The 23,525-nt window shown below is 48.6% G+C and overlaps 1 protein-coding gene across 1 annotated transcript in view; it reads left to right on the forward strand.

The window, feature by feature from the left end:
• ralgapa1 (Ral GTPase activating protein catalytic subunit alpha 1) overlaps positions 1-23,525 on the forward strand; it is a 60,141-nt gene that overhangs the window by 10,778 nt on the left and 25,838 nt on the right. Inside the window, 21 exon segments of the mRNA XM_060051865.1 lie at positions 138-286; positions 892-1,015; positions 1,440-1,586; positions 1,868-1,958; positions 2,242-2,406; positions 6,203-8,038; positions 11,245-11,354; positions 11,943-12,177; positions 12,296-12,493; positions 13,080-13,250; positions 13,692-13,873; positions 14,016-14,114; positions 15,699-15,854; positions 16,176-16,304; positions 16,679-16,804; positions 18,120-18,178; positions 18,513-18,621; positions 20,424-20,534; positions 20,634-20,702; positions 21,183-21,320; positions 21,689-21,872. Coding sequence (XP_059907848.1) covers positions 138-286; positions 892-1,015; positions 1,440-1,586; positions 1,868-1,958; positions 2,242-2,406; positions 6,203-8,038; positions 11,245-11,354; positions 11,943-12,177; positions 12,296-12,493; positions 13,080-13,250; positions 13,692-13,873; positions 14,016-14,114; positions 15,699-15,854; positions 16,176-16,304; positions 16,679-16,804; positions 18,120-18,178; positions 18,513-18,621; positions 20,424-20,534; positions 20,634-20,702; positions 21,183-21,320; positions 21,689-21,872 — 4,588 coding nt within the window.

Genomic DNA, 23,525 nt, shown 5'->3' on the forward strand with positions numbered 1-23,525 from the left:
GGACCGTTACACACACAAGCACCATTTGACCTCAACCTTTGACAATGTGGACGTCAACACAATCCCCCCCCCCCACCCAGAGGAATGACAGGGTGGAGACTTGAACACATCTCCCCCCCCCCCCCCCCCCCCCCCAGGTGTTCATCACCCACTCCGCCAACGTGTTCCTGCTTGAGCCGGCCAACGACCTCAAGACCCTGCTGGAGGAGCAGGTGGACATGTGCAAGCGTGTGCTCAACATCTACCGCAGCCTCGTCATGCACCAGAGCATGGACCAGAAGACCTGGTACGTGCACCGCCACAGGGCCCGGTTCAGCAGCGTTGTACCCCTCTTGAAGCGCAACTGCTTATGACGGGGCTAGTGGGTGTCAACATTGTTTTACTTTGAAGTTATTTCTACAAACCGTCATTTTCATGCTTTTTGAACGCAGTTTCAATTCCCACTGTGCCATGAGCGTATACGATTATTTATGCAGTTAAAGCCCATCTTGTAATTTACAAACCAAACCATTTGTACCTTGTCATGTTTGCGAGGGAGCGCGAGAAAGAAGCAAAAGGATATATAGTAGGGTATTCTCGCTGCAGGCGTCATTGAACACTGATACACTTGTCTTATATTTGTGCTCCATTTTGTTATGTGTTGATAACCCAAGGCAAAGTACTAACTAGACTGATCAACCTCAAGCCAGTGGCACAGCAAACAGAAAGCTTGCTTCCATTATAGATTGTATGGAGGCACCACATGGGTCTTGTGGGTTTTTAAATAGCCAAACTCGCACGTTACAGGCTGTTAGAATGGAGAACAGCTTCTGTTTAAGCTCCGACACAAACCAAAGTGTGTGTGATTGTGCGTGTGCGTGTGTGTGTGCGTGTGTGTGTGTGTGTGTGCAGGGAGCAGATCTTGCTGGTGCTGCTCAGGGTGACTGAGTCGGTGATGAAGAGGCCTCCCTCCATCATGCCTCAGGGGAAGAAGAGCAACACGCTGTCGGGACGGCTCGCAGCAGCCTTGTTTCAGGTACGCCCCCGGCCACTGATTAGAACCAGTTAGAACCACCTCTTCTATGTTTGCTTGCATTTGAGGACCTGCAATGTATTGAGGCTCAACATCCGCGTCACTCACTTAGGAACATTTCCCAAATAAGGTATGTGTTGATAGGATACCTGTGGTGTGATGCCATTTGGGAATGCGTACGTAATGATATTATTTAAACACGATGCTCTCTCCCTCTTCATCCTAGTCATCATTATAGTGCACTTTGAGTCTGCCTTGTGTATGAAAAGTGCGATATAAATAAAGTTGCCTTGCCTTGCCTTGCCTTCATATGAATGTGTGGATTTATAATTTTACGAACACTATATTCTCTCCGAGTATTGTATTCATATTATGATCCTAGCCATCCTAAAGGTCATATGGATGCGTACATCTGTCCCTCCATCAGACCCTGATCGTGGCCTGGATCAAGGGGAACCTCAACGTCTTCATCAGCCGGGACCTGTGGGACGACCTGCTCTCGGTGCTCTCCTCCCTCACCTGCTGGGAGGAGCTGGTCACCGAGTGGTCCCTCACCATGGAAACCCTCACCAAGGTAACGGCGCCGGCCCACTCCCGTGCTATGACTCATGAAAAACCTTTTGCCCAAGGTGGTCTGTCTCTGTTGATCTAAAACTGCTGGAGTCCGATTATTTTGTAATTGTATTGTAAACAGCTAGAGGCACGACCTATAGTCTTAAAGTGTGTGTGTGTGTGTGTGTGTGTGTGTGTGTGTGTGTGTGTGTGTGTGTGTGTGTGTGTGTGTGTGTGTGTGTGTGTGTGTGTGTGTGTGTGTGTGTGTGTGTGTGTGTGTGTGTGTGTGTGTGTTTGTCCTAGGTGCTCGCCAGGAACCTGTACACGGTGGACCTGAATGAGCTTCCTCTGGACAAACTAAGTGAACAGAAGCAGAAGAAGCACAAAGGAAAAGGTCAGTTCTGACAGTTCTAACAAGAACAATGAATGACCTGACCATTCAAAATACAAAATAAAAGCCCCCCAAAAATGGCAGAAAAATTTAAACCAGAATCTGCTTCAAAAACACAGACCAAATACAACCTCAACGTCCAACACACACAGAAAAGCCAAAGGAACCTTATGCCATTAATAAACATAAGAATATGTTATTACTAATTCAGATGGTAAATCAAAATCTCTCCCTAACACACTGACCTCCTAACCGGGTCTGGTGCCTCTCTCTCTCTCTGCCCCAGGCATGGGTCTGGAGGGCCAGCGGCAGTGCGTGGACCGCTCCTTCTCCAAAGGCTGGAGCCGCGACCAGCCGGGCCAGGCGGCCGCCATGAGGCAGCGCAGTGCCACCACCGCCGGCTCCCCCGGCCTGGAGAAGGCCAGGAACATCGTCCGCCAGAAGACCGTCGGTACGTTGTGGGTGTGTGTGGGTGACGTTGTGGCTGTGGTTGTCAGTGTTTCCGCTAGAAAAAATTGGTGCCGGTCAACATGTGACCTGGAAGGTTTCATTTTAATGTTTTTTAATTTTTTTACCTCTTTCGATATTTGGCATCTGTGAAGCGTGCCGCTGCTGACTTAAAGTCAAATGTATCGAGTGTCTCTGCTGCTTGCAATGGCCATAAGCCTCGTGACTCTTCCTTCCCCCTCGGCTTCACTGAGCAGTCTTTATCAGAGCTTAGATCGGGCCCAGAAAATCAAGCCCGTGCACGTTCTGTCCGAGCCCGGCCCGGCCCGACACATTAACTGTAATTATGAGCCCTAACCCGATTTCAACCTTAATACATGTGTAACTTTGTACACATTTGTTACTTAGGCCTACTCTGCTAAATATATATGTAAGGGATATTGTATGCAACACAATCCGACACCGACGCGCAGCGGCGGTGTCTTGCTTTGCCCTGAAGGGGCTTTTTACAATTTATTTTACAATTTATTCGTTAGCAGCATTCGTATCCTATATAGTGTTGATCAGCGAAATCGTCCGCCAAAGATGTTGACGTCGCTTAACAACCGAAGACACTGGGGTTGACAAGTTACCGGACTACTACCTATGCAAGTGAACGGAGCGTTCCACGCCATTGAGAAGACCCGAGTAATAAAGGCCTATAATATTTCTGTTTATGGCATAGATTTCTCCTCAGATTAGGCCAATAAAGCAATGATAAAAAAAAATAAAAAAACACAAACGCTCGATCAAAGGCCCGGCCCGACCCGGCTCGAGGATAGTGGTGGGAAATATCGGCCCGACCCGCATTGTTTTACATGAATTGGCTAAACAAATGACCACTGTAGAATATTTAAACACAATTCAAATTGTGCAGAGAGAATTATTTCCATTGGTCATTCTGATCGGAGACATTTACAATTTTCGGTCCTGTCAATGACCGGTAATTACCGGACAACGGAAACTATGGTGTGTGTGTGTGTGTGTGTGTGTGTGTGTGTGTGTGTGTGTGTGTGTGTGTGTGTGTGTGTGTGTGTGTGTGTGTGTGTGTGTGTGTGTGTGTGTGTGTGTGTGTGTGTGTGTGTATTTACATATTTCATTTTACGTAAAAAAAAAAAGTGGTTGGCTATGTTCCCCCCAGCCAAGCGTGTACTATTTGAATCATCTGTGCCATTGCTGCGACGGGACAGGAATTTAGACAATGAGCCCCAGCAAACAGCGGAAACAGCCAGTGATGGATCTCTGTGTACAAAGTCCTACAGCGTGTGTGTATTCAGACAGCCCTTTTGGTACCACTCCAATGGCGCACGCACGCACACACGCACACAGAGTCTCTTCCTGGAAAATGTCGTCGCCAAGGAATGTTCTGCTCAATGACAGTGTCACAGTCCAGCCACAATGTACACGCGGTGGATACAGATAGCGTGCTAAATCAGGTTTCGGACGCACTATTTCCATCATGTGCATGCACTATAAGGGTCCCAACGTTGTGTGGTTACTTAAAGTTCAAACTAGAATGTGCTCCAGACGGTCAATTACGTTGGACTCTATCGCCAAACAGGCCAAAAAGGCTAAATGAGGTTAAAAGGAAGATTTAACTTGCGGCCAGTAAATTAACATTAACCATCTACTACTAAAAAGGCCGGGAATTCTTCTTTTGGTGTAATCCAGCAGAACCTGGTCAGCTGGCAATTTGGCTATGTGGTTTGATGTAGCACACTGCTGATACAACACTAAGAATAACCAAGCAAATATCTCTTCACGTCAGACACCGCACCTCAACCACTGAATGTCTGTAGCTTAATGGTAAGGGGACGGTGATGAGTTAAAGTAACATCCATATAGAGCTCTCTTCTAAGCAGCATTGCCTTTCCAGCCACACCGATAGCTGCAACGCTTTCACTGGCCTCTCACTGTCTGTTCTCCTAAACCTGACCTGTTGTTCCTTCCCTTCTCTTCAAATCCCTATCCCCTTCCCTACACATGATGTCTCTTTACTAATCTTTCTTTCATTACCTCGCTCTCGTTCCATGTGTCCCTCCAATCTTTCTTGTGTCGTTCCTCTCATACCTTGCTATTCCTCTGTATCTCTCTTTGTCTTCTAACCAAACAACGCCCCCCTTTCCCCATTCACATAAACTATGTTCCCTACTTTTACTGACACTTTCCAACACTCTCAATCACTTCTCCTTGTTCCACTGTTTCTCTTCCCTCTTTCACTTTCTCTTTCTCTTTCTCTCTCTGGTGTTTCTCCTCTATGTCTCTCTGCACTGTCACTCGCCCGCCCACCCCAGCCCTGCGTAGCTGCTCCACGGGGGATTCTCTGCTCTCCTCAGCCTTTATCCGCAGTGCTAAGAGTGCTCCTGCTCTGGCCCCGCCTCTTCCTGTCCTCCACCACCACCACCACTTTCCCTTACTACCCCCTCTAGCTGACCAGCTGGCAGGTATACTCTGTCTGTCTGTCACTTCAGTCTCTGCCTGCTTGCCTGCCTGCCTGCCTGCCTGCCTGTTCACCTGCAATAACAAACCTTCTACCGTCTGCCCATCTGTCTGCCCTTCAAGACAGTTTGTCTCTGTAGTTCTACCTTTATGTAAGCCTGATTATTTGCCAGTCCTTGCATCCTTTGGGACCTTGCTGTTGTTGTTGTATTTTGCATCCCTCAATACTGCTTGCCTGCCCTTGTGTTGGTTTACTACGTTGTTTTCTTAGGAACTTGTCTTGTTTCCTTCCTGCAGTATCTTTTATGTATACAGATTTGGCTATGCGTGTGTTGACCTTAGTTGTACAGCCCTAGTGTATTAGTTTCCATTTCGCCGTGGCGTATCTTGTTTTTCCCTCACCAGCTCGCCTTCCTTCCGCCCTTTTTGTAATGCCTTCCGCCTTGTCCAAGTTGAGCCTTTTCTTCACTTGCACAGTCTTTGTACTTTCCAATTGCAAGTCTGCTCCTGCTGACTGCCTAAACCAGTCCTCCCTGCCTCTTTTCTCCACTGTTTCGTCCTCCCACCCTGTTTCAACTATATATTCCCTTCCTGCTACCCACTTGGCGCAGCATTAGAGTCGATGGGAATGCGCAATGTCTTTTATTATTATCTACTACGGTTGGCCTTGGTTTTTGGCCAGTCCTTTACCCACATTTGATGGGATTTGCATATGAATTGCATATGCTAAAATCAAAAAACTTATTTTTTTCTTTGTGCATTACATGATTCCATGTGTGTCAAGGTGCCTACATACCATTGACTACAGTTCAGCAACCTCTGTGCCACTTTGTGAGCCGTTAACCGACTCAGTCCCATATGGAGGATGCTTAGTGGCTGCAGATATAACGTTCTTATTTATTGTCATAATGCTTGGAATGCTATGGGTTTGCATGTCGTTTGTGCTTAAAGAAAAACATTGCATATGTTTTTGGGAGTTCTATGGATATGCAATGCAAACATACTACAGCATCTATCCATCCATGATAATTAACCTCGTTCTTGTGTGACCAAATTTTTCCCACGATGATGCTGGCAATATGTTGGAATTTTTAAATAACACAAAAATGACATGCAAATAGATGTCATCATCAGGATCAGTGTTTTTGAGTGTCAATAATGTCGTTCGCCTCACTGAACCTTGGTCCTGATATGAGTGTGTTGATGGCTGTTTTTGTTTTCTTCTTAACAATTTAATTCTTACTTATTTGTTGGTGTGCGTGTGGGCCCAGTCCGACCCCGTACTAACCCCGCCCCCTTCTACCCTGTCACCCAATCACCAGACCTCGAGGACCCGCCCATCACCCTGGCACCCCGCCCCTCCCGCATGCGCCACTCCTCGCAGAGCGAGGAGGCGCCCAGCGCTTCCTGCTCCGAGGTCTTCCAGGGCGGGTCATGTGACCTGGAGTCGGCCCCGCCCCCGGTGATGGCGCGGAGCAGCAGCGCCTCCGACGTGGTCATGGAGCCCTTCGTCACGGAGCGGGCCAAAGGTGACGAGCCCCCCGACGACCCCCGCACCACCCCCGATTCTTCCCACCACCTCACCCCCACTTTCTCACAGCTCACAGCCAGTAGCCTCGCCACGCCACCACCCCCGCCGCACTCCCCCGCCTCCGACCCCCTGGCCTCCCACCACGCCGTCCTCTCGTCCTCCTTGGACGAGCTGGGCGACGGCGCGCTGTACGCCCAGCTCTGGCCCGGCCCGGCCCCTCGAGGCCGGGCCCCCCGCTCCGACTGGGCCAGCGTCTCGGACTCCGCCCTCGTCTTCTCCCCCGAGAGAGAGATGGACGAGGAGGACGGGGGAGCGGGAGAAGAGGAGGACGACCTGTTCTCCTCCATCAGGGATTACCTCACCCAGAGGGGGGCCGAGAGGCGGGAGGAGGCCGCGGCCGCGGGGGGGAAAGGGAAGGAGGGCGCCGGGGGCGACGCCGACGCCGCGCCCCAGCCCGTGCTGGTGCAGACGGGCATAGCTAGGACCCAGGTAGGGCCGCTAGGGCAGGTCCGGGAGGCCCGGCAGGTGGCCCGGGAGGACGGGCCGACCAGCAAGGACGCCCGACAGGTAAGTAAAGCGGGGAGGCACGGCAGCGAGGACTCTGGGGAGGAGACGGAGGCGGAGCAGCGCAGCATCTACGAGTGCCTGGAGCTGCAGTGCCCGTGGCCGTCGCCCGGCAGCGGCAGCTCCAGTCTGGAGAGGCAGGCCGGCCGCCGGGAGAGGAGGGACGGAGACGGGGACGGGGACGAGAGGGGAGGGGATCAGGGAAGGGACCGTAAGGAAGTCGTGGTGTCGTCGCCGTTGTCCGAGAGACGCCCCCAGCTGACGAGGCAGGAGCCCCTGGAGACGGAGATCGTCGGCGGCCCCGCCGCGAGCCCCCCCTCTCAGACCCCCAGCCCGGAGACGTCCCGGGGTAAGCTTGCCCGCGGGCGCCCCAAGAAGCGGCAGGCGAGCGGGGTCCACGTGAGCTTCCGGCCCTCCACCGAGTCGGTGCAGTTCCACAACCCCCTGGAGAGCAAGGAGGCCCACTGGAGGGCCCGGCTGCGGCGCCTCAGCCACTTCCACACGCACAGCCACTCCGCCGGGGAGCGGCCGGGGACCCCGCCCGGGGCCAAGGCGGGGCCGGGTGGTCCGGGAGGGTTACCAGGGGCGGGCCTCAAGGCGGGGCTCCACGAGAAGGCCGGCCCCGGGGAGCCCTCGGCGGCCGGCCCCGGCGCCCCCGGGGACCGCTCGGGGGCCGGGGGCCAGGACTGCAGCGACAAGGACGAGGAGCGCCCGGCGGGGGGCGCGGCCCACCCGGAGAAGGCGGCCGGGGCTGGCTCCTCCGGGGTGAGGGGCCGCCTGGGCCGCTCCGGCCTGCGGCCCCGCGGGTCCCGCTCTCGCTCCCAGGAGCCCGGCGGCGGCGGTGGCGGCGGCCCCCGGCACCACCACCAGGTGGCCCTGCTGGGCGGGGTCTATAAGACGGTGGTGCACGCGCTGTCCTCCAAGCCGCGGCCCCGGGGCCAGGGCTCGTCCCAGGGCTCGTCCCCGCAGCGGCAGGTCCGCGGGGCCTCTGGCGACGCGCCCCTCAGGGACCTCTACTCCCACGTCCTGGGCTACTTTGGACGCAAGACCGCGACGCCAGCAGGTGAGGATGGCAGTGGGGCCGGCGGCCGACGCGCCCGCAGAGGGCACCCGTGCAACCATCAAGACACGTCTGAAACAACACAAAACACCTGCAACTTTCTCTTCCGTTTTTTTGGCTGTTTTTAACCGGTCTGTTCTGACGAATGATTTTTTTTTATGTTTTTCATTTTTTTGGGCTGATACTCATCATCTTGCTGCTGGATTGAAACTCAAATTTCCTTTTTTTTGTTTTCTCTTGAACGAAGCCCATTCTCAAACCCTCTTCCTCCCCCTCCCCCACACCTCTCGAGTCCCCCCCATCCCCTCTCCCTCTGTCTTCCCACCTCGGAAGGGCTTTGGACCTTTAACCCCCTGTTACCCCTCTTCCCTCACCCTGGTCTCTCCCCCTCTTCTCTTCCGCCCTCCTTCTGGATGTTGCATGCGGCCTCCTTGTGCCTCCTCCTCCACCGCCTCTTCCTTGGACTCCGGCCATCTCCTGCTGTCACCGAGGAACACCACATCAAACGAGAAAATCAATTTTTTTAGGAGAAAAAGAATAGACGTGGTGTCACGACTCCCAAGGCTCCGTTTTAGTGAGATACCTTCCTAGACCAGTAGGGGGTATCATTGACCCAGAAACGGAGAACACACCTATAGTATTTACACTATTGTGGTCAGGAAGGTTGGGTAGAAAATAGTACATTTTAATAATGGATAATGCACAATGAAAAATGGCAAGATGTCGGTGGTGGTGAAAAGACCATATCTTGACAACAAATGCAAAAGCATTTTTGTTTAAAACTAAAAACAAACATTCCTAGTGAAATGTTCACTTTATTACGTGTTATCATGTATTATGGATGTTCCACCTGATGTTTGTGTTTGCAAACAAACGCATAATGACATTTAGTTCCCCTACGTCGACAAACACTGAACACTATCGTCATGTTACACTGTTGTTGACTTCGCCAGCTCTCTATCAAGCCCCACACCACGTCTCATGATGTCCGCTATGATACTGCAGCTGTCCATGTGCATTTCACTAATCGTCTCTGGAATGATCGTCTTTACTTTTAATATCATATGGATACCTTAATCCTTGATATATTCATTAGCGGCACAACCTGCTCAGACTGCTATGTGTAAATGTTGCTAAGCAACAATTTAATGGATATATCAGTCTCCACAAGTTGGTGTTAATTCATCCTTTTGGAAAATACGTATTTTCTGCTTTCATTTTGGAACGCGTCTTGAGTTTGTTAATCTATATTGCATACATTTTTCGATTCTGCTATATTACACAATATGATATAGAAAATTTACTTTTATAGAGAATTATAAAAAAAAGCATCCCTCGTTTAAAATACAACAAGGGTAATTAGCGCGCTGGTGAACCTCAAACTGCATTCCACTGCGTTCCAATTAATCCAACAGGATTAGTGTTTTATATATTACAGATTCAGGAACCCTGGAGGGATGACATGCTGAACATAAGGGCCAGATTTAGGAAATGTAAGGGGAGCATGCTGAACATAGTGTCAGATCAGGAAACCAAGGGTAACGTTCTGAATATAGTGTCAGATTTAAGAAACATAAGGGTAACGTTCTGAATATAGTGTCAGATTTAAGAAACATAAGGGTAACGTTCTGAATATAGTGTCAGATTTAAGAAACATAAGGGTAACGTTCTGAATATAGTGTCAGATTTAAGAAACATAAGGGTAACGTTCTGAATATAGTGTCAGATTTAAGAAACATAAGGGTAACGTTCTGAATATAGTGTCAGATTTAAGAAACATAAGGGTAACGTTCTGAATATAGTGTCAGATTTAAGAAACATAAGGGTAACGTTCTGAATATAGTGTCAGATTTAAGAAACATAAGGGTAACGTTCTGAATATAGTGTCAGATTTAAGAAACATAAGGGTAACATGCTGAACGTAGCAGTTTATTGCATCCATCTTGTGTGGTTTACCTGGAGCCCTGTCTGCCTGTGCTGAAGTTAACCTATTAATTCCTAATCATTGACTGACCAACTTACCATTGCTTATACCGTGAGCTCTTGCACCGACTGGTACAAATCATCGTAACAGTACTAATGTATACCTGTGGTATGGTGCCTGTTTGGCCATAACATGGTGGTTATTATTTTTCTTCCTCCCTCTCTCACTCGCTCACTGCATGTCTTGAGTTTAAACTCCTGCACTGCTTCAACTGGTTGGTTATGCCGTACGCCTGTATCGTGGTGTTGACCTTTGTTGTTTTAACACCAGTCTGCCGACAGTAAACAAACACTCTTTCCAACACTGCAGTTCAATGTCACACCTACATTTAAGAACCACACAATTCCAAACATAGTGGTATGGGAAGCCTAACAAAAACGGCACTATTCAAGACAAGCCTGTGTACAATTTTAGCATTTGATAGAGCTCTATATTCTGTAAGGGGAATTCCTCAGCAGCATGAAAAAAGTATCCAATAATCAATACGACGTGAAGTAAGATATAAATAGGCTCTACATAAAGAGACCATCAGTCAAACGCACACGGCACTATTGACAAGCGTCAGCGAAAACATAGCATTAGTCCAAGATACAAGAGCACTTACATTCTAAGCATTGCTAGACGTGACTTGACATGGTTTAGGGTGTTTTCCCATGTGGGACAAAACTCAATCAGGTCTCGGGGACACATTGTTGTTGTGCCTGAGGTATGTAATTATCTTAATTGTAACCGCGGCCTTGTTTCTTGGTAAAGAGAGGTGCAGCAGAGAACAGGCTGAATAGGGCTGATGGGGTAAGTCGATGTATTTGGATTCAAAAGCATCGCTCAAACAGCTCCTGAGTAGCTTCCTGCACGTCTTTGGATCAGTACCTTTCTTTCAGTCTGTAGGTTTTATGTTGATGTGTGTATACTGTATATACAAATACACATACAACCCACTAGATGTTCCGATGGACTGTATGGTCATTGATTAAGCGTCTTAGAGTACCATATTAAGCGCTATATAAATTTCATTTATTATTAATAGGGTGCTTATTTTTGAGGTAAACTGTGTCTTGTCATCCGTTTGTGTATCCGTGCTGTGACATTTCAGCTGATTCTAAATGTGTCACGGTTTTCCTGCAAAACTGTCATTTAATTCAACTGAGAGGGATTCTACATAGACTACGCATATCTTTCCCACCACCACCCCTTTTAATGATTAAATATTTGTGTGTGTGTGTAGCCAATAAGGAGGAGGTGGTCCAGAAAGCACGCCCGGTCTCCAGCGACGTTGGCGGCGCCAACCCCAACTTCTCGGACCTGATGGACGAGTTCATCCAGGAGAGGCTGAAGGTGAGGTTGCGCAGCAGGGCAGGGGCTCAGTAAGAGCAGACTGGGCTTTGGAGACAGTTGGTCGGTCTCCCCATGAGACGGCAACAGGCCCTGTTTGGGGTCAATACTATCGCTGGTTGTTATTGGGATCTCATACAATTGCTATAAATAGTTGTGACATTCAATGTTGTGATACTATCTAATTGTGTATATATATTCAATTTAATTCAAACTAAATGTCTCAATAAATTCTGATGTGAAGCAGTGCATTTTAAAATATGAAAGTATGTCATACTTTCCTTTTTTCCTTTCTGTGTTTTACGATTATGCATATTGTGCTTACTGTCATGTTTAATGCTTTATTGATTAACACTCACTGACTCACTCACAAGATACAAGATGTTTATTGTCGTATACACATTGGAAACATAGTTTGCACCGGGCAATGAAATTCTTAATTTGCAAGTTCCCTTCACAGAAAATATACTTAAAATAAAGTAGATAAATAAACTAAACTACAAAAAATATCTGGACAAAGAGCAGAATTCTCACTCACTCACACTCACACTATACGGGTTACCTGACCTCCTAGCCCTTGGTTGTCCTCAGGGTCGCCGTGGCAGCAGCCCAGGCAGTCTGGAGATCCCCAAGGACCTGCCGGAGCTCCTGGACGGCGGCCAGGGTCCCGGGTCGCGGGCCTCAGACGACCCGCGGCCCATCGACGACCCCGGGGTTCCCTCAGAGTGGACCTCTCCCGCCAGCGCCAGCGGCTCTGATGTCGTCAGCTCCGACAGCCAATCGGATTCCTTTAATGCCTTTCAGTACACCAGCTGCAAGTTTGACAGTAAGAGAGAAGTTATCTTTTGATAAGCTTCACTTGAGAAAAAAAACTATCCTTCTTCAGTCGCTAACTCCCGCACACTGGAACCTGGCTAATGGCCTCCTGCCTGATTGTGCTCCAGCCTTCACCTTCAGCTCAGACCTGGGCACCGGAGCAGGAGGGGGATCGGGGTCTGACGGAGGAGGCGGGCGGGGAAGCTCCCTAGACCAGGACAGCCTTGGAGGGGGCATGGCCTGTGAGGAACAGGAAGTGGCCAGTCTGACGACGCTCCACCTCGACTCGGAGACCAGCAGCCTCAGTCACACCGTCACCGTCACTGGTATATATAGGCCCTCACAGATTATACACCTTATACCAGAGACCATTACAGGTTATACACCTTATACCAGAGACCATTACAGGTTATACACCTTATACCAGAGACCATTACAGGTTATAAACCTTATACCAGAGACCATTACAGGTTATACACCTTATACCAGAGACCATTACAGGTTATGCACCTTATACCAGAGACCATTACAGGTTATACACCTTATACCAGAGACCATTACAGGTTATACACTTTATACAAGAGACCATTACAGATTATACACTATACCAGAGACCATTACAGATTATACACTTTATACAAGTGACCCTTACAGATTATACACTTTATACAAGAGACCATTACAGATTATACACCTTATACCAGAGACCCTTAAAGATTATACACCTTATACCAGAGACCCTTAAAGATTATACACTTTATACAAGAGACCCTTCCAGATTATACACCCTTTATCTGTTTTGTGTTATTTCTCTGTAGGCAAACAAGCTACACCAGTTTCGTGGTTACAAAATACTATCATCGTGGCATTAACAAAAGTGTGTGTGCGTGTGCGTGTGTGCGTGTGTTCCAGGGTCAGAGAGTGCCGAGTCTCCCGTGCGTTCCCTGGGGGGCTCTCGGTCCCAGACCCCCTCCCCCGCAACGCTGACGGCGGAGCACGCAGAGCGTACACACTCCCACTCGCACACACACCTGCAACTGGACCAGAAGTTGCACCACGCTGCCCTGCAGACCCCTGACCACGGTGAGACGTCCACACCACACACAAACACACTCACAGGCTGTGTTACAGATACAGAAATACAAAATACATAAAACCATGTTTTGTAAATCAGTCAATTGTATGCGTTAGACACAATGCAGGAAAGATCGGTTAGGGGTGTATGTATTTCGATATTAAACGGTTATGTACTCCATCTATGTATATGCTTCAAACAGTAGAAGACTACAGGGATGCTCTTCACAGGGAGTATTCCACACGAGCGATGTGTGTTTATAGGTATTCAAGTGTCCACTTGCACATGGGGAATGTGAAATGGGCCCCATTCTTGCATACAACATTCTTGATCTCTTAATTTATTTCTATATCTGTTTCATATGGGGAGATCCCTTGATGAGCTATTTTCAAGGGCCTGTTTGATCCATTGAATGATCGATTGATCGGTTGGTCTCTGTGTTCCTTTAGAAACAAGTGAGGACTGTAGCGTGATGGCTGGGGGCTCTTTGATCGGTTGGCATGCCGACGTCGCCACGGTAATGTGGCGGAGGATGCTGGGTATCCTCGGAGACGTCAACACCATCAAGGACCCAGAGATCCACGCCCAGGTGTTTGACTATCTGTGTGAGCTATGGCAGAACCTGTCCAAGGTGTGTACCTCCCCAAACTGCCGTACAGTGCTTTTTATTCTTTAATTAATGTTTTTCATAGAACTACCTTTTGGATATAAACATCAATTACTTTCTATGTATTCACTTATGTGTTTTCATTTTTTTTGTTGTTCCCCCCCAGATCCGGGATAATTTGGGCATTTCTCTGGACAACCAATCATCTCCTCCGCCTCCTGGTCTGATCCCGCCCCTCAGAATCCTAACACCATGGCTGTTCAAGGTAGGACAAGAGACCTCTAAAAGCATTCAAGCACACTGTCTTGCAAATGCCCTGAGGGTTTTCAGGCCCTGACAAAGCCACGGATCACACCTTGTGTGTCCTCCAGCCGGGGGACGGGGTACCGGGGTAGCACGCCAGACTCTGCCTGCTCGCGCCATTTGCCCAACCAGGCTACCGATACAAAGTTCCGAAAGTGCCTGGTGTCGCCCATGTACCAAACAACAAGCTTAGGAACCGAGGCTGGCGTCCCATAAAGGGTTTAGAAAACTTCCTTCTATAATCAGCATGAAGCATCTGTAGTTTTGAGAGTCCCTTTGAGAGAGGGATCGATCGTCCCACCGTCGCCGTGGGAACTGTGAATGGTTTGAGTGGTTCCCTTGCCGTCCCAGATTGACCGGGAGAAAGGGTAAAATGTCCTGTATCCAATTGTCAGGCCCTTATGGCTATTGTGGCTTTAAACCAGGGAGCATTTGATGGAAAATGATAGGAGAAGTGGCTAAAGTGAGAAGCGATGTTCGCGGAAACCTCAATAAAAAGGTTCTTGAATCAATCATAAATGAGCAGTGTACCTATTCCGATGAGGTCGGCTGATCCTAAGAGCTTCCCTGGTAAAGACGCAATGTTGCTTTTTTTTTTAGGGTTCTTAGTATTTTATCTTACGCATCGGAAAAAGGAAGAAAAGGAAAGCAGTCCGCAAGCGCAATCAACATTGCAGTTTTGACAGTTTAAGCCAACATCATTCTAAAATTGTTCTGACTGAAATCCTGTTTCAAGAGCAATTTGTATGTTAAGCACTTTCATTCTAAGAACACACAATTTACCGGTACTTCCTTTTTTCAAACACATTGTGTTAGATATTTTTGTATCAAACAGGAAAGTACATATATAGTAAGATGCAATAGAGGTAAAGGTACAGCTTTTAGCAAGTTATGTAACATCCAGTCGAGGTGCAGTTTTTAGTGCTTTATTTCAGGCTGTGGATATCATGGCCCACTGGCCCATCCTGACTCTGGCTATCCCCACGTTGCCCGTTCTGACGGCCACACCACCATGGCCCCTGGCAGGGATAGACAAAGCCCGGTTGGGGCTAGAGGGGTTGGTCAAAGCCAGATGGGGCCACTTGGGAATGGACAAACAACTGAACAACATGCTTGTATAATTATAAATGCTTCAATTTTAAACAAGCTTAAAAAGTGACAAAACAGACAACTTTTTCCCAACTCCCGAGTCAAATATTGTTTGTGACAAAGCTGTACGGACAAATTGTCCACATCAGCCAATGCTTTCTATGAATTCAATTGTCATAATAATCCCCCAAGATATCACATTAGATGTGCGTACAGTGAAGCTTGTGCGACAGTTCCTTCTCCTCTTCGGCCATTTCTAAAGACTAGAGGAACTCTTTGATCTGAAACCTTTTGAATCATTTGAAACATGTTCTGCTTTATCAGGACTCTCTTGCAAACAAGGTGCCTTACCTCAATGAGACTTCCTGAATAAATAACTCTGAAGTAAAATAGAAATGTGCCATGGTATTGTATATGATGCTCTTGTGGTGTGTGTGTGTGTGTGTGTGGCCTCCAGGCGACCATGCTGACAGAGCGCTACAAGCAGGGGAAGCTCCACGCCTACAAGCTGATCTGCAGGATCATGAAGAGGCGCCAGGACGTGTCCCCCAACACAGACTTCCTCACGCACTTCTACAACATCATGCACCACGGCCTCCTGCACCAGGACCAGGTACACCACTGCCCTGTCTGTGTCTGTATCTGTGATCCTATCCAGTCCTTCTTTCTGAAACGTTGTTGGGTTGATGCCCCGGGACTGACTAGTTATTAGTTCCATAAGAGTGGTTGAAGGTGTTTTAGTTTACTGTAAGTTTGATTCAGACTTAAGTATTGGATCTACAAAATATTGGAATTTTCTTGACCTAGGGCCCTTTCTAAGCCTGGATACACAATATAACCACTAATAGTGTAAAACGTCTGTGTCTGTGTCTGTGTCTGTGTCTGTGTGTGTGTGTGTGTGTGTGTGCGTGTGCGTGTGCGTTCCCGCCCTCAGGACATAGTGAACACCATCATCAAGCACTGCAGCCCCCGGTTCTTCAGCATCGGCCTTCCCGGAGCCACCATGCTCATCCTGGACTTCATCATCGCCGCTGCTCGCGTCACCGCCTGCTCCTCGCTCAACGTAAGAACAACACGCAGCCACGTACCAGTGCAGACACACACCCTCAAACCACACTGAACGCACATGGCAACTGGACTCCACCATCGCAGGATGGTGAACAAAAGGCAACGATTAGAGCAAGAAAAACAGCAACCCTTTCCAGTAGCAAAACAGCTCTTTTATACAGCTTTTTCCACCAAAATGAGCGTATATATGTGGAGATCTAAAACGCAGGAACACCCATAAAAAAAGGGAATTTACTCATTTTCCCACGACCGAGACGAGTATGGATTTTTACCCGGATGTTAGTGGTTGTTAGTGGGTTCCTCTTTGGGGGAAAGGGGCTTGAGTCTGTTAGTGTTGGAGTGTGACGGCTCCCTTGTGCTCGTCCACAGGCTCCCAGGGTGGAGGCGCAGGTGCTGCTGGGCTCCCTGGTGTGTCTGCCCAACCTGTACGAGGAGCTGCCCGCCCTGCACCCCACCACGGCCGACCTGGTGCTCACCAAGTTCACCGACGTCAAGGTGAACGCCCGGCATTCGCCCGGCTGGAAATATGCATGCATACTCTCAGGACCATTATCATTATCTGATGTTTCGGGGCTGGGAGTCAGAGCACTTTGGATAAATGCCCAGCCGCTGTAGACAGGAGATGCAGCGTTCAACATCAAAGTGCAGTAATGGCGACACATTTTCTGGCAAAGAAGGGAATAGCTCAACTAGGATGAATGGGCGCACGCACCTTGTCCTGCTAGCCTTGTTGCCCAGAGCCCTCACACGACGAAGGTGCCCTCGTGTTGGCCAACGACACACATGGATCCTGAAGCTCTGTTCATATTGTGATCATTTGCAGAGGGGATCTTTTCAAAAGAGAAGATCCAATAAAGAGGAAAATAGTCAATGCAACGCTTCCTCCAGAGAAACAATTGTGCGTGTCTGAACTAGATAACGTTGACGGTCTTGCCAGGGTTCTTTCTTTCTAAAAGCACAAAGCACATGGGGGACGGATGCAAAATTATTTTTTTAACATTTATTATCCGATAGACCTGCGTACATTTAGCGTCCGATAGACACTGCGTACATTTAGCGTCCGATAGACACTGCGTACATTTAGCGTCCGATAGACGCTGCGTACATTTAGCGTCCGATAGACACTGCGTACATTTAGCGTCCGATAGACACTGCGTACATTTTTAGTGTCCGATAGACACTGCGTACTTTTAGCGTCCGATAGACACTGCGTACATTTAGTGTCCGATAGACACTGCGTACATTTAGTGTCCGATAAACCTTGGTACTACGCGGAGAGAGCAAAGAAACACAGCCCAGTGTCCGTTCACGCTCCACCCGCTGTGCTCCATTAAATGACATGATTATGTTTCGTGCTACAAATATGAGGAGATATTTGTGCTCTGTGTGCTTTGGGCCGAACACAAGGCGCTCTGCGGGCCGCTCCTCTCCACGGGGGGCCCGGGGGCGGCTGGGTCAGCGTCGACAGGTTAATGGCTCATTAGCTATTCGGCTAACACTGCGCGCTAATGCGGCGGCGTGGCTGTTATTGGCGATGCCGTGTAAACAGCTTATGCCATGTGTCCCGGCGTCCAAGACCGGTACACAGGGGTTTAATATTTTATTCCATCCCTCGCCAAACAGAAATCTGGGTTTGAATCCTTAAGCTTTCATTAATACTGATTAACTGGTTAATGGAGTATGTGTTGTGAATTGGATACTTTTTGTTTTTGCATCTGGTCTGCATGTTGCATACACCCCCCCCACCCCCCCCCCCCCCACCCCCTAATCGCTGAAGTTGTAATTCATATTTTTCTGGCTTCACTCTCAGGAACACATTATCAAACACATCTTGACCTCCGCCAAAGATGAACCCTCCGCTCCTGCAAGGTAAGCCATGCGTGTGCGTGCGTGCGTGCGTGCGTGCGTGCGTGCGTGCGTGCGTGCGTGCGTGCGTGCGTGCGTGCGTGCGTGCGTGCGTGCGTGCGTGCGTGCGTGCGTGCGTGCGTGCGTGCGTGCGTGCGTGCGTGCGTGCGTGCGTGCGTGCGTGCGTGCGTGCGTGCGTGCGTGCGTGCGTGCGTGCGTGCGTGCGTGCGTGTGTGTTTGGAGTAACCATTTCTTCAGTCTTTTGTGTATTCATCTCCTGTTTGTGTGCCTCCATGTTTGTGTCCTACCTTGTAGCCTCCCCCTCTCACTCTGTCCCCATCGCCCTCTGTGTGTGCAGGTGTGTGGCCCTGTGCAGTCTGGGGATCTGGCTGTGTGAGGAGCTGGTCCGAGGCACCCAGCACCCCCAGATCAAGGAGGCACTCAACGTGCTGTGTGTCACTCTGAAGGTCAGCCGCGTAGCCCTGGACACCTCACTTTTCTTCCTTCATGTCACTCATCCATTTCCTGGCAGCAGTACTGGTGTTGGAGCCATGGGAACGTTGTCATACATGGCTGAGCACGTTACTATTGAGGTTTTTAAGATGCTACAATAAGGGAAGCTGTTTTCTTCCTCTTCTGTTGACTCTGTATCCCATCCATTTCAATGTTAACAAGTACTAAACAAGTGTTCCCTTTTGACGGAAGAGGTAGGGGATTGATGGTAGTAGGGATGCAGGGAGGGAGGCGAAAACACTGATATAACCTGAAGCTGAAGCTTGGGTATAATCCAGTAGGAACATCGGGTGGAAAAAAAACTAAATGTTGTTGAGGGGAGTATCAATGGCCATGTAGCAATAGCAGGCAGGTTCTGGCATTTCAGATTTCACAATTGAAGTCTTCCAGCAGCCGTACAATAAATTAATAATAAATACAAATTTAGGCCAGAATACCCATGGCGTGGCAAAGGGAGCCAAGCGTGGCCGGACTAAAACAGGCCTGGCTGATTACTGCCGGTAGGATTTGTCACGGTGTGAATGGCCGCAGAGTGTTGTGCTGTGTATCACAGGCCATTAGACTTGGAGGCCTGAGCGTTGGAGAAATGCAGTCCAAGATTTACTCTGTCATCTGGGGCCAAATGGCCCCGTCAGTCTTTCTTCTTCATTATTTGTGTCCAACCACACAGATGCACACATATACACACACACGCACCTTGTCCACCTTGGACTCACTTGGTACTGCATCGGCAGCCAGTAGCCTGCTAAGATACCACTGCGCCACAGAGGCACACACACACAAGCACACAGGCGTGTGTACGTCTTTCCCGGGAGGGGACCCTGGACTGTCAATATGTTTGGTACCTCTTCAGATAGGAGACTAATCCAAAGGGGAATGCTGCAAGCTGTCACAAAGACGTGGACACACACATGCACACACAAACGCATATGCTTGTCCACTTTGGAATCTCTTGCCTTCATACCAACATCCAGATGCCTCAGCCACTTGCATACAACCCACACACACACACGCAGAATTATGTGCATCATTTTCACATCCTAACGGCTTTTGTTCATAGTTCTCAGTTCGGCTCTCCTCCTGTTTTCTCCCCGGCTATGTGTGTGTGTGTTGTTTGACAGCTAACTAGTGCTTGAAGCCCAGCATTGTGGCATTGTGGTATCACATCTAAGCACATCTTCTCCCACTGTCCTCCAACCGGAGCATCGCAAACAAGGAGCGCTGACTAGTCTAACACAGAAAACAGTGGTATTGCTTATCTTTCTCCTCTTTTCCTTCATTCCCTTTTCCTCTTATCCTCCCTTTTTCTGTCTTTGATTCCCTGCCATCCAGTTGTCCTTTTTTTTTTTTAAATAATATATTTAATATGGACGTTCACTTACTCAAGTCAACTTCTTGTTTCTTTTTTCAATGCAGCCGTGTGTGTGTGTGTGTGTGTGTGTGTGTGTGTGTGTGTGTGTGTGTGTGTGTGTGTGTGTGTGTGTGTGTGTGTGTGTGTGTGTGTGTGTGTGTGTGTGTGTGTCCCGGTGTATTGTGGAGGCACAATGACTCTGACACTGATAATCGGTTGCTTGTTCCATGGATGATCCAGGAAATGAGCCTTGCTCGCACACGTAATTGCAAATTACCACCAATAATGGCATCAGCTGAATGCCTTTAAAATGTCAATGTGATGACAGTGGGTGCAGTGTGTGTATTTTGCATGCCTCTGAGATGTTTTTCTCTTCATGTGTGTGGGTTTGTATGTGCCTTTCAGTACCCCAACAAGAGCGTAGCATTGGTCGCATCTGATGTCCTTCACCTGCTGATCAACTATGCTGATCACCTGCAGAAATTCCCACCGGACACCCCCAAGAAGATTGTTGAGGTGTGTGTGTGTGTGTGTGTAACATGTAACTGTTCTGATGTGTTCAGCACTGCTTTTGAAGCTGTTCCTTTTGTTTAATATTAATGTATCGTCTTTCAGATTTTGATTGCCACAATCACATGCCTGCTGCCTTCTACGGAGTCCTCCCCTCATGAACTGGACAAGAGGGTAACACACACTCACGCACGCATGCACGCGTGTGCGGATATATATATATATAAATATATATATATAAACAACGCTACCGTTCAAAAGATGGGGGGCCCCAAACATTTCTTGTTTTCCATGAAAACCCACCCTTTTATTGATCAGGATTTTCTAATCATCAATTAGCCTTTTAACACGATTATCTAAACAATTTACCATTAGAACACAGGGGTGGTGGTTGCTGGAAATGGGCCTCTGTGTACCTATGTACACATTCCATTAAAAATCTACCGTTTCCAGCTACAGTAGTTATTTACCACATTAACCATGTCTCAACTGTATTTCTGATTCATTTAATGTTATCTTCATTGCAAAAGAAATTGCTTTTCTTGAAAAAATAAGGACATTTCTAAGTGACCCAAATCTTTTGAACGGTAGTGTATATAGTTTTTTGGGCTGCTATCTTAGTTTTGGTGCGAGTCTGACTATGTGTGTTGGTAGCTGGTAGTGTCCTTGCTGCTGTGTCTGTTGGACTGGGTCATGGCCCTGCCCCCCAAGACCCTGCTGCGGCCCGTTCAAACACGCAGCCCCCCAGACAAGGACCAGCCCACCAAGACCCTGCTGAGCTGCATTTACAAGGTGCGACACGCACGCACACACACACACATGCCCCCACAGACACACTCATGGCATGTTCATGTGCCACTATCTGCGTTTCTTGTCATGCAATCAACATTGACAAGCGACCGACTATTTGGAACGGTCCGTACGGCTGTATTAGGAACAATGGGGCGACAGTACAATGGAGATTGCTGCAGCTGAAGCACAATGGATGATGTGCAGACGTTGGCCGCGTGTGTTGACTGTTACAACCCGATCCATTCATCAATAACATGTCTGCACTCTCTGTCTCCCCTGGTCTTTCGCGCACACACACACACACACACACACACACACACACACACACACACACACACACACACACACACACACACACACACACACAGGTGCTGCACGGCTGTGTGTACGGAGCCCAGTCGTTCAGTAGCGCCAAGTACTTCCCCCTGCAGCTGTCGGACCTGTCCAGCTCCGAGTACGACCCCTTCCTGCCCCTGGAGAGCCTGCGGGAGCCCGAGCCGCTCCACAGCCCCGACTCTGAGCGCTCCAGCAAGCTGCAGCCCGTCACCGAAGGTCAGCGGGGGCGCCGCAGCTCCAGCACCGCACTGGACTCGGTCCCAGTACGGTCGGCCCTCTGGCTACTGGGGGGGGGGCTTGGCTATGACCCTCCTCATGTTTTAGTTGAGCTAAATAAAGTGGTGTGTGTGTGTGTGTGTGTGTGTGTGTGTGTGTGTGTGTGTGTGTGTGTGTGTGTGTGTGTGTGTGTGTGTGTGTGTGTGTGTGTGTGTGTGTGTGTGTGTGTGTGCGCGCGCGCGCAATGATTGCATACACTTGTTCACAGATGCAACACCTTAGGACAAAGACCAGTGTCGCTCATAATGTAAATTTTGCGTTTTCTGTTTATTGTTGTTTGGTCACAATATGGATTGTTACTCTATAGACCCAAGAATGCATTACAGCTCCTAGTTACTACAAGATGCATTGGTCTGGGTCAATATCTGGATACTCTTCAGAGCCCACCCGAGGTGTTGAAAAGAGTATTGCATTTCTCAGAAGTGCCCAATAATTACAATGACGACAATAAACATATGCGCTTTCTGTTATTGACCCAGTTGGGAATTTCCCAAAGTGTTGGTGCTATACGATTCAGTGTGGACTTTAAGTGTGTGCACATGTGCATTGCTTTGAGTGCTTACACTATTCACACATGCAGCTACGTTCAGGAACATTTCCGTCTTGCCGCGGTTCACTCATGGCACAGCAATGCTGGTATAGGGACGAGGAGACAGTCCAGCAGAGTGCAGCAATGCACACTGAGAGGAGCTCCATTTTTCCAGAACCGCTCCCGTTTTCAGGAATTATTATAAAGAAACGGAGCGGAACAGGAACGGAACAGTAGTGAATTCAGGGGAGTCTTGAGATCGCTTCACTCACTCCAATTATCGTTGCAAGTTGCTGAAAGACCCGTTGACTGAGAGGTGCTCCCTTATTTCGGAACCTGTCCAGCAGAAAGGAGTTTGTTTCAAGCTTTTGTTAGTCTGTCATATAAAGCTGGATTGGTATTACTATGGGATAAGCCACTAAGCAATGACGTGTTTTGACAGTCGCCGATTTCATGTATGTCCTCAGTGGAGTCTTGTGATTGGTTCCCTCACTCTACGTGAAAGAGACTTACGTAAGGCGACGTAACCCTTTATTACCCTTTCATTAACAACACAGGCGTAAAGGCAGTGATCCAGAAAATGGTACTTGATCTTTAGCAGGCAAAGTACCGGTGCAGATTTTCCGGAATATCGATCACTGATCCAAATCACACATGACCCTATGCTGGGAATCTTCCAAAGATTTGCTGGGTAAGACTGCATACGAATGGGGCTTCCCTCGCTCTCTCTCTCATTTCTTCAAGTTTCACAGGGCTAAATTGGCTGGGAAAACTCACATGCACATTGCAAAAACATCAAAAATAATAGAACAAAATAATTACAGCAAAAAAAAACATCTTCTCAATTCAATCTTCTCCAATACAACCTACTGTAATACTAATTGAAATGTTTGTGCATACAGTGAAAAAATAAGACCATACGAGTTTCTTTAAGATATCCTGTCTTTCTTCAGCTTCATCCTTACTTACTTGTCGTCATCCGGCTCCCTGCCTCACTCCCCCCCGTCCCTGTCCCCGTCCCCTGATCCTCCTGAGAACTCTCCTGGGGTTAGGCGATAGTGGAG

Source organism: Gadus macrocephalus, chromosome 5, assembly GCF_031168955.1.
Source record: "Gadus macrocephalus chromosome 5, ASM3116895v1".
NCBI classification, from domain to species: domain Eukaryota; kingdom Metazoa; phylum Chordata; class Actinopteri; order Gadiformes; family Gadidae; genus Gadus; species Gadus macrocephalus.